Genomic DNA, 16593 nt, shown 5'->3' with positions numbered 1-16593 from the left:
CATCTGCACTGAGGCGGGAGGTCGAACCGTTCAGAACTCGCTTGACAATGATTAAGATTTTAGGATTTCTATACAGTTGAACAAATCCCCGCAATTCATCAGTGCGATTAATGGTTCAAAGCATTAAGAAACTGTTCATATTTAATTCTGCATAGTTTGTATGGCTTTTAAACTTACTCCCACACGTTTTTCAACGCTTTTTGACCTCGGGGGTATTTTCAACCCCTGACGGCAATTTCAAAGGGCAAAATGACGTTTTATTTTTAAATTTAATTCGGACCTCTAACAGCCATTCACACAATGAATGGACCAGTGTCTACTTTTAATAGTTTGTTGTTGTTTTTTTAAATTTGTAAGCTCTCTGGGACGGCACAAAGTTTTTCATTTTATTATCACATAAAACAAAGAAAAGGGGGACAATCAAAAATCTTTAAAAAGAAAAAAAAAAGCATTTTTTTAAATTACAATTTGGACAAAATTAAAACTTATCCACTAAGTAATTTCATCTCTGAGTTTCCCTGTAACAGCAAGAATGATGCTCAAAGACGACCTGGTTCCTTCCAAATTGATTTTATTCCACCTGTAATCTGAGGTTAGTACAGATCATCTCCAAACTGGTTTCTGGAGTTTTGTTACGACAGTCTGAAGCGCCTCCTCCCTTCCTGGGTCCTCCTTCATCTCCAGCAGGAAGCAGAAGTTCAGAGCACGACTTTTGCATGTCGCTGCAGAGGAAGAGGAGCAGAGCGAGGAAGCGTCTTCAAACCGCCGATATGTCCGTGTTCACTTCCCCTCCCTCCTCCGTGTGGGGAACAAATAAAAAATAAAAAAAACAAAAAAGAAGAGAAGAGTGTGATGGCCATGCGTTTGCTAGTCTCAGTCGTCATCCACTGTGGGTGTGATGGTCACGCCTCTCCTGATTTGTCCCCAACCAATCAGACTGCAAGGAAGACAGAGAGAGAGAGTTACACATCAGGAGGCGTGTTCTGACACTGCAGCCAGAAACATCTGTGCAAACACCACACACATCTCCGCCCTCACTCTTACCGCCAGTGTTTCTCCACACGTCTGCTCAGAGCGATCTTCTCTCCGACCTCTGTGCACACCGGGTTAGTCAGCACGATTTTGGCCAGATCAGCTTTGACCGCACTGACACGGCCGCCTGTCGACAGCGAGCCGATGTTTACCATCAGCACCTCGTTCTTGGACAGTTTCTGAACCTGCAGGTCAGGAAGACAGTCAGGCTGTTAATACCAAAGTCTGAGAAGCTCACACATCTTTCCTCCCTTTCCCACAAGGCATTGCTCACCTTAGCAGCCTTCTTGTCTCCCTCTGTGCGGACTCCAAGCAGCCTCCTGAGCAGGAAATAGGAGATCTCGAGCTCAGTGAAGATCTCCGGGAGCGCTCCGACGGCGCCTAGCACCTGACCGACCATACGATCTGCTCGGCACAGCGTCGGGTCGATCTTAGTACCCACACCTGCACAAAACACATAGTTTACTCATGACTTCTCCACCATTTGGCTTGGTGCTGTAGTGACCAACTCACAAACATGATGAAGGGGATGGTGGTAAGTTTTGGGAGGACCAGGTCAAAGCTTAACACCGTTTCCATGCGGGGAGAGTAAGTGAAGGCGGTGAGGAGCTACAAATACCTGGGTGTTCACCTGGACTGGTGATGCAGCACCAAGGCTGTTTACAGTAAAGAACAGATGTAACTCTACTTCCTGAGGAAACATTTCTTTTAAAAAAATACAGCAGTTTTTGTTGCGGCCATCTTTTGGCGCAGCATCACAGCCGGTGACACCAGGAAGCCAAACAGGACAGTTTGGCTCTGAAATCTCCATTACAACCCAAAACAGCTCGAGAGGGTTTATCAGCAGGAGGCTCCTTTGACCCTCTGGTAGTAAGAACAGATGCAGGACCGCCGTTTCTTAAATTCAGTTTTTTATATTTGTTATCTTGTATCTTGTAGTATTGCAGCTTGCATGTGTGTGTACTCTGGCTTTTATTTATAAAAGCTGTTGTGTGTTTTTAATAATCTGTATTTGCAGTACTGCAGTCTTTTTAAGAGGTTTAATAAAATAAACAGACCTAACTAACCAACACCAAAGATAGGAAATCAACCCATCTACCCACCAACCAAGACAACCCAAACCCAACTAATACTACCTCTAATAACCAACCGACTAAAACTCAACCCAACTCTAACCCTCCAAACCCAAAAGAAAACCAAGCAATTTACAACCAACCAAAACAACCTAGTAGGGCCGGGCCATATCATACCGTTCACGGTGATACCGGTGTAATGTTCATAAGAAAATGAAATATGGCGATAGAATATGGGTAAAATGCGCATGCGCAGTGCCTTTGTTTACATACGCACATGGCGGCGACGCAGAATGAGAAGAGCGAAAGCGGCTCATTGAATGAAACATGAACCAGAACTGGTTTGTAAAAATGCTGCAACTTCACTGGTGTGGAACTGGTTTAGCTTTCGTCCGTCAGATACACAACAAAGCACTATTTATGGTAGCGCATGCTAGCGGGCCGCCGTTATTACAGTGTTGTTTGGAAAATACGGCGCACTTAAAATCAATCCTTTGATTTTTCTGAAAGTTGACAGAGCCCCTTATAATCCCGTGTGCCTTATGTATGAACTCTGGTTGTGTTTACTGACCTCGAAACGAGTTTATGTGCACGGCGCTCGAAAATCTGTCAGATGTTTCAGTACGACTTTGCTGAGCTACGAAGCCGCACCGCTTGATGGGTTGTTACGGCTGTCGTAGGCGGAGCCTCGCGGAGTGATACGTACTGTGCTTCACCATAATATTACCGTATTGTGTGTGTATAAGCTCTTTTTAAGTTTTGTGGATATTATACATGGTTATGCTGAGGATATGTCGGCCAGTTTCCACTGGAAATGCCTTTTGGTTAAACTGTCAGCAAAGAATTTGCACTGTTACAGTTTTATATAACTTTAATGCACATAAAAAACAGCTGCTTGTTTAAGTGAAAATACACTGATGGTTTTTTTCCCACTAATAAAGTTGTGGAGTTGTAAAGTATTTTGTCTCGTGTCAATTATATCGTCAGTTATATCGTTATCGCAAAATTTCAAATGTATATCGTGATGAATATTTATGGTCATATCGCCCTGCTCTACAACCTAACCTTTACCAAACCAATAAAAACAACCATCCAATCAACAAGCCTACCTCCTAACCAACCAATTAAAACAAACCAACCACCACAAACTCTACCAGTACCATCTAAAAACCAACCAATTAAAATACAACAAAAAGAAAAAACCTCAACCTACATATCTGCCTACCAAAAAACCCCCAATGAAAACAAACCCAACCTACCACCTATAGCCTACACCAGCATTCCTGTCAAGTAAAAAGAAGCCAGAGATTAAACTCGACTCTTTCGCTGTTTTCTCACATATGTAATCTTTTGATTGTCTGAAACATGCATCTCTCACTATGATCACCAGCTTCTCTCTTTACAGCATAAAACTGCATTTACAGTGCAGTCAGGTAACACGAGAGCACAGAGTGCCTCTTACCGATGAGGCCTCCGGGAGCAGCGTACTGCAGATCGTTGTGCTCGGCGAACAGAGAGACGATCTTTGAGAAGATGGGTTTGCACATCAGCTTTCCCTCCTGGTCTTTGGACACAATACCTGGCCGCACCTCGATCTCCTGACCCACCTGGACACGCAGAGAAAGGCAGAGCAGAGTAAGGCGTTTGTGACTTCACACTGCTTCAAATCACCAATAATGTACTGATAAATACACTCTTACCTTGAGTACACCCTTAAGGATACTTCCTCCGGCCACACCTCCTTTCAGGTCGTCGACCTCACAGCCGGGTTTGTTCACATCAAAGGATCGAATGACTGAAACACAAAACACAGAACATTAAAACAAAACTTGAAACACTTACATAAAAGAATCAATGTTTGTGTTTTTACTCGTCTTACCAATGAGTCTGGGCTCGGATGTGAAATCTCTGACGGGCACGGGGATCATTTTGACGATGTACTCACAAACCACCTCGATGTTGTACTTCAGCTGGGCTGAGATGGGAATGATGGGAGCGCCCTCGGCCACTGTGCCTGCAGGAGGAACATTAAAAGCATTTTCACTTCAGAGTTCATCTAATTGTGTTTTTGCTGCAGAGCGCTGCGTGGCATGGGAGTTTCAAAAGGGGCAACGAGCAGCAACGGAAAGAAAACCCTCAAACACATACAAAAAAATAAATAAATCCTTCATTTGCTCTTTCAAACCTTAAATGGAAGTGAAACTTAACTTAAAAAATATATATCTTTGACATATATGTACAACAGAACTAACGCAGGGTTTGGACAGTGTAAATTCTGTAAACCCTGCTTAAATAAAGTGTTTAAAGCTCCAGTGGGTCGTATTCTGAGTGCAAGGTTGTATCATTTTAACTTTTTAATTATTCTATCATAAAAACCACACATGCATGCATGTTATATTAAAGGTTGCAGTGTTTCCTGGTGCTTTAAGTGACATTTCCTTTCCAGAAGTTAAAGTCTGGGAAACAACGGTGGTAAAATACGAAGGCTAAGTTGAGTAAAACTGCTAAACCGTCACACCTGAAATTCTAGAAATGGGCTACAAAATCTTTAAAGGGCTGACTCACCCTGCACGAAGGCCAGGATCTGCTCATACTGCTCTTTAGCCTGGCTCTCCTTCACCAGGTCAATCTTGTTCTGCAGGATGAGGATGTGCTTCAGCTTCATGATTTCAATGGCGGCCAGATGCTCTGATGTCTGGGGCTGGGGACACGACTCATTCCCAGCTGGCAGTTGAAGAGGACACAAAAACACAACGAGACAATTTTAATGTTTGGAGTCAGAGATGAGCACGATGCTGACTTTCTAATGTCATTAATCCTGGTAAAAGCATGGTCTGTTATATCCACCTCCTCTTTATCTGAACAGGGATAAGTTACCTGATTAGCGCCACTACAAAGCCAATTAAGGGGAAATGTGACAGTGCAATAAAGACGAAACACACTTTCATAACACCTCAGCTTAATCAAAGTTTTCAGAGACCCACCAATCAGCAGGAGAGCTGCGTCCATAACGGCTGCTCCGTTCAACATAGTTGCCATCAAAATGTCGTGACCGGGACAGTCCACGAACGACACATGTCTGTGAGGAAGAAGACAGCCAACAGTCACCTTCATTTTCCCTCATTTACTTTATTTCTATTGTGCTCAAACATTCAATTTCTTCTCCAGAACAGAAAAGATCCCGAAAACATTTAGTTCACCATCAAAAAGTTGTTTTTTTGTTTGAGGATTCAGAGGTTCAGCCTCTGCATTAATGATAAAATGCTTTGCCTGTTCAGGTCTTACCTGACCAGTTTGAAGTTGCCCTTGGTGCCAGTGATGTCTGTGGGAAACTCGTCTGGAGTGCTGCTGCCACATGACCTGTAGCACTCTGGCCGGGGACAGCTGGGATCATCCAGCTTGTAGACCTACGACGTGTGGAAGAGAAGCAAAAACGTGAACTCCTCATCAGCATCTGTAAACCAGCGTTCATTCAGGAGGGGGCAGAGCTACGTTTGAGATATTCAGCACACACAGCAGCTGCAGTCGGCAGTTTTTATTGTGTTTAGCGCTCAGTTTCACTTGACTACAAATACGATCTTTGTTTTGACTTCTTCTCTGTGACTCAAGCTCAAAGCTAAAAGGAACAACAACAGCACAACCAACAGTTCTTCCATATGTTCTACGCCGCCCCCTGGTGTCAACATGTAGAGAAACCCTTGGAAACCAAAATCAGCAAAATTATAAAGCAGAAAATTTCATCAGGGTGTCATTTGTTTACGCATATTTAGCATTTATACTATTTACACCTAGATGTTTTCCAAATAAGCAAACTAACACTCCATGATTGAGCTGATCATTGATCAGGTTTAAGCATTACTCACACAGACCTAGATATCAGCTGGCAACCCCCCACCAACCAGTGGTCAATAAGGAAAATAAAGTTATTCCTCACTATAAACCACCAAATTTGAGCACTTACTGGAGGACTGCAGACCAGAATGTAGTCCTATGTGACGGGGGCTTTTCTCACCCACCAAAGGCTCGTTTTAAGGCATGAAAACCGTGACATGTAGAAGGAGGTCTGCAGATTTCAATCCTACCAGTCCGCAGAGTTTAATCAGCAATATTTGGACCCCATCATACCCGTCGTTTCAGCAGGTCATGCACCTCTCGCTGTGGGTATCCTGGGATATTAAGTTATACTCCAATTCCAACTTAAACCCTTAAACTCTGAACCAACAAAAAGGCCTCTGAATGAGCCAGAAGTTCGATTTCATACAGAATCTCATCATTTTAACTGAGTAAAACAAAGCAGTTCTTTCAAAGATGGTGTTAGACTTTGAGTAAATGGCTTTAATCACTCCCAACCTGGAGAAACTGGAACCCACAATCAGCATTCTTACAGGCTTTCTCTTATCACAGACATTTTATGCAAATGCACCGTTCCCTGTGGAAACAATTTGGATTGACAATAAAGTTAAATGTGTTTGTATTTGTCGCCTGTAGACGGGGAAGTTCACGTTTGAAAGAGTAAATCCTGAACATACAAACTTCCACTGCTCTTTAATCTCAAACACTCAGGTCCAAAAATAACACAAACATCTGAGAAAATACACTCCCTCACCTTAGCATTGGCATATCCAAGCTTGATGGTGATGTTCCTCTCCAGCTCATTCTTGAACCTGACGGTGTGCACGCCAGAAATAGCTTTCACTACTGTGGACTTTCCGTGGGCCACATGACCGATGGTGCCTAAGAGAGAAGAAGGCGGAGGTCAAAACGTCTATCAAACTCTACAGAGACATCGAATCCGATCAGCTGTCTCCCATACCGATATTGATGGTGGCCTGTCTGCTGATGATCTCCGGAGAGAGAGGTGTCAAGGTCGACACGTCCTGACAAAGAGAACAATTCAGATTAATGACTCGTCATGCCAGGACCCACTGCATCAGAGCGAGCGGCGTGCTTAATCCCAAAGAATAACGAGCAGCTCACAGGCGGAAACAAAACCACCCGGGATGGTTCTCATAAAGCAACACAGAACAGCAACAATCCCTCAAGTACTCTACTTTACCAACATTATAACAGAAATCACTGGGAATTTTATTGTAGGAGTGTCTAAAGAAGCAAAGTTTCAGGTGATGACTGTGTCTGGTAACAAAAGAGTTTGATGGCGACTACAATGTGTGAAGAGCATAAAACAGGACTATTTTAATGGACCAGGCCCTGATCACAGTTAAACAATAAGGTTTTGTTTCCCTTGTAGGACACATGCAGCACTACACGCAGTGTTTTGTTCTCATCTCGGTAAGTCACAACTAACGAGAACTTATGTTGAACAAAGACTAATGTTATTTAGTATAAACACACGAAAACACGCTGAAAGTCGTATCTTTGACCCACATCTTTTGGTACCAATTTCCATTTATATAAGAGGTGAGAATATGAGCTATAACAATGTAAATCCAATGAGTTAGAATGAAAGCTTTACAAGCTTCAGCTTTTTACAGCTTGGACTAACAAGAAGGATGTAAGCTTATAAAGGTGTTTTTATGCCGAACTAAACATTAAGAACCATTTTCTAGATTCTAGCAAAGATGGAGCTAACTCCGTGGAGCTAACTAAAATTAAACCGGGATAAACAGGCTTCAATAACGCTGATAACTATGAATATCAAGTAAGTCTTTCAACGTGTGAATCGTGTTAAATGTGGCTGAAATAACGCTGTATTTCGGGCTGGAAGTGCAACGGGTCTGAGCTTTCCGCCCAGCCCGGGCCCTTGCGTCATGTGCCGGGTGGCGCAGCACCGGTATCCGTTACTATTCTCCCGGCCTTCTGTGACCGTTTTACCGAATCAACGGGCCACCGACAGCCGCCAACGTAAAACCACACTGCTGTAAGCACGATATACATACACTTACCAGAGTACTGAGGTCCTGTTTGGCCAAGTGAGGCTGACCGAGCGTTGTGCCTGACTCGTCGCCCGCCATCTTGAAAGAAAAGGGAATGAATAAGGAGGCCCGGCCGAATGCCTGATCTATCGATTAAACCTGCACTCCTCTTCGCCTAAAATGTTTTCAGACAAAATAAATTTTACTGCCTGGAAGCCTGGAAGAATTTATTACAGCTTTAGAAGAAGGGGTTTTTTTTTAGCGGTAACTTCCAGTTATAATTTTAAACTTAAGCGATCCGCCCAAGTAAAAGTGTAGTTGGGTCCTTTCTCGAGGGCTGATGCAACAACCGGAGCGGCTCTCAGTTTCTGCTGTAAATTTAAACCAGTTTAATAACCGCACACTGCTGCTGTTCGTATCTCATTAACAGCTGCTCATCAAGGAAACAGACATGCGTCCCAAATTTATAGTCCTCTTTTAAGAAAGAAGTGTACGTTCATCCATGTGACGGGTCCGTCGCGATTTAGTTACGTCATCTGACTAACTTTCTGTAGTTCTGGCTGTTTGGTCTATCTGAGTAGGATTACTATTATTTTATAGTAGTTCGGTTAAGTTAAAAAAAAAAACGCCATAAAGCCTGATATGGGGAGACGTTAGTTAGGCTATAGCAATTATGTACCCAGATTTCAGGAGTGGAGAATAGATTTGTAGTCCGTCACATCTGTGCAGTGGCAGCCATCCCGTTCAGCCTTGTTTAGAGTGAAATATCCTGTAAAATAACATTCATATCAATATGTTCTGTTTAGGATGTCCGCTGGCATTTTTAAGTGTCCTACTGGAAAACACACAAAGCCTCAGTGAAGTACATGAAAAACTACTCTGTGAAAAATAACTTTTGTTTTTCCAGCTAACTTCACTATTTGCTCCCTCATTTCTCCTGTTCATGTATAACCTCTCTGTCCTCTCTCTCCGTCCTCCTCACTCAACTAGAAAATAACAAAAATATATTCCTATAAAAATTATTATAAGACACGCCTGTTTCTATTTGCTCTCTCTCTCATTCCTGCTCTCCATTTTAGTCAAAGTGTGTTTTAAATCTGCATCACTGATTTGTGTCATTAAATTAGATCTGCTCTTTCTGCCCCAACAACAAAGTCTTATTTAAGCGATTAAATATTAGTTCTGTTAATATAGTTATTGTAGGGACGCTCTGAACTCGTCTACGGCCCAGATTCGGTGCACATGTATGTGCAGATTCCTGTGTGATAGATAAAACGCTGTGATTAAAGCCATTCACGCAGAGTGGATTCCCCACTCTGCGTGAATGGTACTCGTGGTCATTGATCAACGGTCATCATAATTTGTATGTTAACGATGATGAAACTGACACCAAGTTTCAGTCCTTATGCAGATGCACCGAAGAAGTCACGCTGATGAGTGAAAACACGACGTCCAGATGAACAAAGTGAACTTTCTGGGAATTCTTTACCTGGATGATTGAGGACTAACCATTTGTACATTTATGTGAGTGCATTATTCATGTGAAAGTGTGTAGCGTAGTTATTTTCAATAACTTTGGGGCTGTTTAGCATCTCTTTAAAGACAAAATCCTTTTAAGTGTTTTTGTGCTTTTTTCTCTTCGTGCGTGGTTTGAGTAAGTTAGCCATCATCGCAAACCGGCTATGTTTAGGGATTTTTTTCTTTCTCGTTGGAGTGATTCCTCTTGGTAAATACACGATCTTTGATGCAGCGCCGCACTACGCCCTTCAGTTCCGCCCAAAAGGGAAATGACGCCGGTGCAGAAAATGGCGTCCGCAGAGCCTGTGGTCCGCTGTGGCTTTTTACCCGTTTAATTTAGCTCCGTGTGGGGGGTCTGTGCGATTGGCAGATGGACGCTGATGCCAACATGGCAGTGCAACGCTGCCACCCGCTTTCTTGATCTCGGAATCGAACTCGCAACTTGATGTCCGACGGAGCCAGAGCTGGCTGGTCGAAGAGGGGTTGTGGAGATTCGCACCGCCGAGGTGAGACGGCTGGATTCAGGCTAAGCTAAAGCGGCTCCGCCGGTCTAAGCAGCTGTCGGAGCCCCTGTAGCTCCAACTCGGAGTCGTGACAGCGAGTTTAGCCAAACACGGAGCGAAATATCCGCTCAGTTTGCGACGGTTTCCTCCTTTATCTTCCACAAATATACGCCGCCATGTTCCGTCAGTACAGCCGAGTGTGGGGACCGTTATCCGCCAGGGTTAGCCTTTGTTTTGGCGCTCCAGTCGCGGCTCGGAGCAAGCTGTCCCCCCGCTGCTGTTTGAAGAAGTAAACACGGAAACCGAGGGCAATTTAAACCGCGTGTTGGTGCAGATTTAACACGTTAGCGGGAGGCTTATTTTGGTGACAAGTGTGCGGATGTTTTCTTTTTCACCTGGAGGCAGACCCAGGTGAGGTCAGCCACCGGGTGAGAGAGATGAAAACGAGGCTAGACCGATTCAGCGAGCTGCTTTCTGTTGCCTACATCCCGTTTTCCCTGAAAGCAGTGCTGACAGGACTAATCAGCTATAGTCCCAAACAAGCTTAAACAAAGCCTCAACTTTCGTTAACAATTTAGCCTTAACACACATTTCCAGCTCCGCTAGAGTAGCTTAGCATGATCCTCATTTCTCAGAGGCGGAAGACATTTGGCATATTCACAAAAGCATTAATATAATAAAAAATCTCAATCTTCATAATTAAAACATCTCAAACTGGGACACGCACGCACACGTGGGACCTGACTTGGAGAGCAGGTTGAGAAGAAACACCTCTCACACAAACGAATGTATCTGTTCAGTACTTGTCGCTTTAACGTTGGATTTTCCTTTAAATTGTCACAGGTGAAACTCTTACCAAAGAGCCAGTAAATTAAATATTCATGTAAACTGCAGAGGATGTGTGTTTTACAGCACTTCTGTGCACGAGAGCTGTGATTTACAAGGCCCTGAATGCACCGTGGACTGTTTGATGGGTATCCTCTTCATCTAAGCCTTCTTTGTCTCTGAGAGCATCTTTTTCTGTCTCCCGTCAGAACCAGGCAAGCACAAACACAGGAAATGCGAGCGGCCCCTTAGCGCTCAGCCGTCGAAGCCTGTGATTGTTCGCCCGGGCTCCAAAAGGTACGTCAAACACGCAGAACTGCACCATAAATATACATTTTTATCTCCACGCTGCCCTCCTCCAGACCATCTGCCTCATTTCGGCCGCTGAGTTTTAGGATGTGATGGGGGAAGGGCGAGGGGTCAAAGGTTAAAGTCTTGGCTCCTTAAATTTAGCTATGATACCAGTGATTTTTAATGCTTTAGAAGTAATAGAAGTTATTCTATCAGATTTATTTCCACTTCTTCATGTACAGATGATGAAAAAATAACAATACTTGTAGTTAACTGAAATACCGAACTTAAATCGCTAGTAATAGTGATTCGATGGGTTATTTCCCACGTTTCTTTCCCATACACGCTGTTATTCCTGTCACCCATAGCTTCCATCTCCTACAAAAGTAACCTTCAGTTTTCTGTCCTTCCCATATTTTGAATCTCTTCCACGTCTCATTTTCATTTGTTTCTTAAGTATTGGTGTTTAATTAGATCTTTATTTTGGTTGTTAAATTCCAGTTTATTACAGTCTGGGTGGTTTTAAATTCAGGGGTTATTTTGGTTTCATCTCTTGAAAACAATAACTTTATATCTGACCCCAGAGTCTGAGCTTTTACCATCTGTGTCTTCAAATAGGGGGAAAGAACACAATCTCATATTTAGACTGAAGTTCGGACCCAAAAAGCTACATCAGGGTATCGTATGATTTCGCTGCACGTCAGCAGCAGAAGAGCTGACGTAGCTAAAAGCAGCATCAGTTTGGAGGGATTTCTCTTCTCCTGTTCGGTCTGTGAGGAGGTCGCATGTAGTGAAACTGAGAGCAGAGGAAGTAGAAACGGGCACGGTGTGCATCACTAGTCAACTAGACCTTTAAAAGGTGATGCTCTTGCTAGCTGGAGGTGCTGGCCTCGTACCGTGATTGTTGTCATGAAGTTATCAGAGTCTGACAGCAAAATCTTGGAGGATAATCAGCAGGTAACCAACAGAATCCTAAATACAACTGATTTCCATGCCAGCCTGTTCCTGAGGTGGATAACCTCCAAGATTTCCCCCCAAAAAACAAAATGCAGGCTGTAATAAACTGGAATCCTCTTTTAATCCCACCATCATTTTACCTCCATTCAACTTTTATTTATATTTTTTGTATCATGATGAGTAAACGCACTGAGTTGATCATGTATATGAACACTAAACTGCTGAAATGAGACTAAAAGCATACGGATGATTTCTGATTGTAAATCACATGTTTCTGGTGGAAGTTTGCAGGCGTTCACGCTTTAATTGTGTTGGCTTTGTCGTCCAGGTGATTGACGCTCAGAAAAGGGACTTTGTTAGCATCTGCTGGACACAAGGGGCACTGTCCTCTGATTGGCTCGGACAACCCCCTCTGACATGCCCGTGGCCAATCAGAGGTGAGTGTGCTGCGTGTGTGTTTACGTTCTCGGTGAGCACGTGTGAGTTTCTGTGTGTTTGTGTTGTGTGTGCCTCGTGTGAAGGGTTTTCTCTCTTCTCCGTCAGCTGGTGTGTTGCAGTTGGTGCGCGGCGGCTGAAGTGCAAAGCTTTTTAACATCCCTTTAAACCACCTTCCAGCTCCTCGCTTACTGTTTCTCAGCACCTTTGTGTCCTTGGAGAGACGTCTCTTCTCTGTGTGTTCAGTTGATTTTCGTGTGGTTGTCATTTCCTCACGGTTCATCCCTTTCTCCTCGTTCACGCTTCTCTTCTGGCTCGCTCGCGCCTTCAGGTGTGTTATGTCGGGGGCGGATGTGGAGGTGTACCTGTCTCAGGTGCACGATGGGAGCGTGTCGTCGGGCTTCAGGGCGCTGTACGAGGAGCGTCTGCTGCTGGACGTCACGCTATTGATCGAGGAGCACCACTTCCAGGTACGCAACTACAGCACATGTCACACAATGGTCCATTTGAAGGATGACTCTAGGTTTGGCCTTTCTCCTCCTTTGACCCCGTTTGGTTTGCTCCTCCCACTTTCAGGCCCACAAGGCGCTGCTGGCCACCCAGAGCGACTACTTCCGGGTCATGTTCACGGCAGACATGAGGGAGCGGGACCAGGACAAGATCCACATGAAGGGGCTGACGGCTGCTGGGTTCGGCCACATTCTCCGCTTCATGTACTACGGCTCGCTGGAGCTCAGCATGCCCACGGTGCAGGAGATCCTGCAGGTAACTCGCACGCAGTTCAACGGAGCTCCTTGTGAGCCTCAAAATTCAATCCGCAGTCGCTTTAAGAACGCGTCTTCCTCTCCCCGCAGGCGGCCATGTACGTCCAGCTGACGGAGGCGGTGGAGTTCTGCTGCTCCTTCCTGCTGGCTAAGATCTGCCTTGAGAACTGCGCCGAGGTCATGCGTCTCCTGGAGGACTTCAGCGTGGGCGTGGAGGGCGTCCAGGAGCAGCTCGACAACTTCCTGCTCGAAAACTTTGTCCCACTCATGAGCCGACCCGACTTCCTGTCCTACCTCAGCCTCGAGAGACTGCAGGTTTGATCAAACGAGCGCAGATTTTAACTATAAATGCAAAACGTGCTTGTATGTCGCGCTTTTCTTTGTTATGAAGTCTGAGGAAAAGTTGTTAAAGCGACAGTTTAGAGTCAGTTTGACAAAGAAAGACGTTTCTAAACTGATAAAATGATCGACTATAATCTTTATTTATAGAAAGATTCTGGAACTAAACTGTTTTACTTCTTTCTGATTTAAAAAACTCATCTGAAAATGTGTGTTTACTCTTCTTAATTTGCACTCCTGCAGGCATCCTCACACCTTTAATAGGAGCGTGTTTTATTGACAGTCCTGGGCTGTCTGACTCCTGGTGTGTGTTTTAAAGAAAAATGCAAATACATTAGTGAGGTACAAATGGCCCAGACTGCAAGAGAAATGTTTCCCGGGGGGTTCAGGAAAAAGCGATGAGCAAATTAAAGGCACATTTGCTGTTCTCAGTACTCATAAAGTGCATTTTATGCAGCAGCTGTCGGTAAATACCAACGAGAGAGTTTAGCGGTTTCATGGTGGATAAATCTCACCGTTAAAGTCAAACTAATCCAAAGTAAAGCCTCCACGGTCCTGTTTAAGTCCTTTTTTAACCTTCTCGTTCCTGTTATGTGTTAATTCGTGCAGATGTCAGTAAAGTCATGTAGCCAGCTTTAATAAGGAGGTGGAAACATAACCTGAATTCATTCCTATGAAGTGTTAGTTAATCTGAGACAAAGCAGCAAACACAGAGTGTGCAGCTGTGATCACAGCCTCTCTGTGAGCTGACGGTGCAGAGACGTATGTGGAGAATAAGAAGTTCTCCCTGAGAGGCAGAGGAGGTGTAAGAAAGAGACGGGAGAGGAAGATTATTACTTTGAGATGTAGCAGCTGCTCAGTGACATTTGATAGAATAGAAATTTAAAGCTTACGTGTAATCGTAGGTTTAGACCTGCAGAGACTCGGGCACATGCACAGGTCTCTGATGGGATGGATTTTCTGTTTTGGGAGTAATATTTTGTTGAAAATGCTCCAGAGATGCCTTAATGTTTTCTGCTGTATTGCATTTTCTTATCTGCACTGTTTTCTCTAGTTGCTGTGGATTGATCTCTTGTGGTCTCTGTAGTGTTTGTGGAAGTTGCAGTGGCAACAAACCTGCTCTGCCCCTCTGTGTCTGATCCAGGCGTACTTGAACAGCGACGCTCTGAGTCGCTTCCCAGAAATCGAGCTGTACGAAGCAGTGCAGGCGTGGCTGCGGCACGACCGGCGGCGCTGGAGGCACACGGACACCATCGTGCAGTCCATCCGCTTCTGTCTCATGACCCCGGCCAACATCTTTGAGAAGGTGAGCGCTGCTTTCTGACCGACGTAAATGGGGGCGGTCGCCTTCATTTTTTGAACTCCGTTGGCTCGACGCAGGTCACCGTAGCAACGTTAAGCCTACAGCCAGCCCCATAATTCACAGCTTTCCTCCACTCAGGTGAAGACGTCGGAGTTCTACCGTTACTCCAGGCAGCTGCGGCAGGAGGTCGATCAGGCTCTCAGCTACTTTCATGATGTCAACCAGCAGCCTCTGGTGGAGACGCGCTCCAACCGCATCCGCTCCGTCCGCCCGCAGACGGCCGTGTTCAGGGGAATGATTGGCCACAGCATGGTCAACAGCAAGATCCTCCTGCTGCAGCGTCCAAAGGTAGCCGCTCGTTTACGTACAAAATTGGCTACATGCTTGTACCTTTTTGTGTGCTTCCTGTCTGACACGTCTATCTTGCCTCCCTTTCTGAGCGCTCCTCGTCCCATCGGCTGTTGGGGAGAATATCTCCGAGTTGCCTCGCTGAGCCTGTAATCCTCCTTTAAAGTTCAGGATGGAGTGTTTGGATCTAACTGGTTACCTGTGTCTCAGGTGTGGTGGGAGCTGGAGGGACCTCAGGTGCCGCTGCGACCCGACTGCCTGGCCATCGTCAACAACTTCGCCTTCCTGCTGGGCGGAGAGGAGCTGGGGCCCGACGGTGAATTTCACGCCTCCTCTAAAGTGTACCGCTACGACCCTCGACAGAACTCGTGGCTACGCATGGCGGACATGTCTGTGCCCAGGTGAGAGAAGCCCGAGGTCATGGCTGCATAGTGAAGAGCTGATTTCCTCGCCAACCTTCTTCTGAGTTGTTTGTTTGTCGTTCGCAGGTCAGAGTTCGCCGTGGGCGTCATTGGAAAGTTTATTTATGCCGTGGCGGGCCGCACGCGAGACGAGACCTTCTACTCCACGGAGCGATACGACATCACAGAGGACCGCTGGGAGTTCGTGGACCCGTACCCCGTCAACAAGTACGGCCACGAGGGAACCGTCCTGAACGGGAAACTGTACATCACGGGCGGCATCACCTCCTCCTCCACCTCCAAACAGGTGTGCGTGTTCGATCCGGGCCGGGAAGCAGGAGGTGGGGGCGGAGGGGGGAGCGCGGGCGGGTCGGACTCACACAGGACACGCGCTGGCCGCGGCCCGCTGCTGCCCGGCACCCACGCCAGCTGCTGGGAGAACAAATCTAAAATGAACTACGCCCGCTGCTTCCACAAGATGATCTCTCACAACGGGAAGCTGTACGTGTTCGGAGGCGTGTGCGTGATCCTGCGGGCGTCCTTCGAGTCGCAGGGCTGCCCGTCCACGGAGGTGTACAACCCAGAGACTGACGAGTGGACCATCCTCGCCTCCATGCCCATCGGGCGCAGCGGTCACGGGGTGGCGGTGCTGGACAGGCAGATCATGGTGCTGGGCGGTCTGTGTTACAACGGCCATTACAGTGACTCCATCCTCACATTCGACCCAGAGGAAAACAAGTGGAAGGAGGACGAGTATCCCAGGATGCCTTGCAAACTGGACGGTCTGCAGGTGTGCAGTCTGCACTTCCCAGAGTACGTGCTAGAGCATGTGAGACGCTGCAGCTGAGGTCTGCTCCACCGCACGCCTCCTTTTATAGAAACGCACCGTCACGGACTGAAGTTTCCTGCTGAGGGGTGGGGGGGGCGGGAT

The 16593-nt window shown here is 45.8% G+C and overlaps 2 protein-coding genes across 5 annotated transcripts; one reads left to right on the top strand and one right to left on the bottom strand.

The window, feature by feature from the left end:
• Positions 1 to 372: 372 nt before the first annotated feature.
• Positions 373 to 8164, bottom strand: eif2s3 (eukaryotic translation initiation factor 2, subunit 3 gamma). Its single transcript, XM_086305829.1, has 12 exons — positions 8009 to 8164; positions 6919 to 6982; positions 6712 to 6839; positions 5391 to 5512; positions 5090 to 5184; positions 4671 to 4829; positions 3985 to 4119; positions 3806 to 3900; positions 3568 to 3712; positions 1307 to 1476; positions 1045 to 1217; positions 373 to 937 (listed from the first exon to the last, which is right to left on the bottom strand). The coding sequence occupies exons 1-12, from the start codon at positions 8075 to 8077 to the stop codon at positions 874 to 876; spliced, it is 1419 nt and encodes a 472-aa protein (XP_086161955.1). The 5' UTR covers positions 8078 to 8164; the 3' UTR covers positions 373 to 873.
• Positions 8165 to 9463: 1299 nt separating this feature from the next.
• On the top strand, positions 9464 to 16570 carry klhl15 (kelch-like family member 15). Of its 4 annotated transcripts, none has more exons than XM_086305792.1 (10): positions 9464 to 9502; positions 11034 to 11121; positions 12401 to 12509; positions 12839 to 12977; positions 13084 to 13272; positions 13362 to 13586; positions 14755 to 14916; positions 15052 to 15261; positions 15472 to 15662; positions 15750 to 16570. In XM_086305792.1, exons 3-10 carry the CDS (start codon positions 12490 to 12492, stop codon positions 16507 to 16509), a joined length of 1896 nt encoding a protein of 631 aa, XP_086161918.1. In that variant the 5' UTR covers positions 9464 to 9502; positions 11034 to 11121; positions 12401 to 12489; the 3' UTR covers positions 16510 to 16570. The 4 variants fall into 4 exon arrangements, with proteins under 4 accessions (XP_086161918.1, XP_086161916.1, XP_086161917.1 ...); XM_086305791.1 differs by lacking the exon at positions 9464 to 9502 and adding an exon at positions 9956 to 10002; XM_086305793.1 differs by lacking the exon at positions 9464 to 9502 and adding an exon at positions 9956 to 10002 and having other exon boundaries at positions 12401 to 12541.
• The last annotated feature ends 23 nt before the right edge of the window (positions 16571 to 16593 follow it).

This window comes from Aulonocara sp. 'chitande type north' Nkhata Bay, linkage group LG9 (assembly GCF_057382095.1).
Source record: "Aulonocara sp. 'chitande type north' Nkhata Bay isolate Kocher_YH1m ecotype deep benthic linkage group LG9, A_spYH_male_GT1.1, whole genome shotgun sequence".
In the NCBI taxonomy this organism is placed as follows: Eukaryota; Metazoa; Chordata; class Actinopteri; order Cichliformes; family Cichlidae; genus Aulonocara; species Aulonocara sp. 'chitande type north' Nkhata Bay.
The sequence above is the reverse complement of the archived record's forward strand: the minus strand, read 5'-3'. Positions and strand labels throughout refer to the sequence as shown.

Excerpts from the sequence above, each read along its gene's own strand:
- eif2s3 (XM_086305829.1), bottom strand. The coding sequence starts at position 8,077 with ATGGCGGGCGACGAGTCAGGCACAACGCTCGGTCAGCCTCACTTGGCC. Across the intron at positions 3,713-3,805 it reads TCCTTAAGGGTGTACTCAAG|GTGGGTCAGGAGATCGAGGT; the intron begins GTAAGAGTGTAT and ends CTGCGTGTCCAG. Across the intron at positions 938-1,044 it reads CGTGTGGAGAAACACTGGCG|TCTGATTGGTTGGGGACAAA; the intron begins GTAAGAGTGAGG and ends TCTTCCTTGCAG.
- klhl15 (XM_086305790.1), top strand. The coding sequence starts at position 9,942 with ATGTCCGACGGAGCCAGAGCTGGCTGGTCGAAGAGGGGTTGTGGAGAT. Across the intron at positions 10,003-11,033 it reads TGGAGATTCGCACCGCCGAG|AACCAGGCAAGCACAAACAC; the intron begins GTGAGACGGCTG and ends GTCTCCCGTCAG. Across the intron at positions 13,273-13,361 it reads CGGTGCAGGAGATCCTGCAG|GCGGCCATGTACGTCCAGCT; the intron begins GTAACTCGCACG and ends CTCTCCCCGCAG.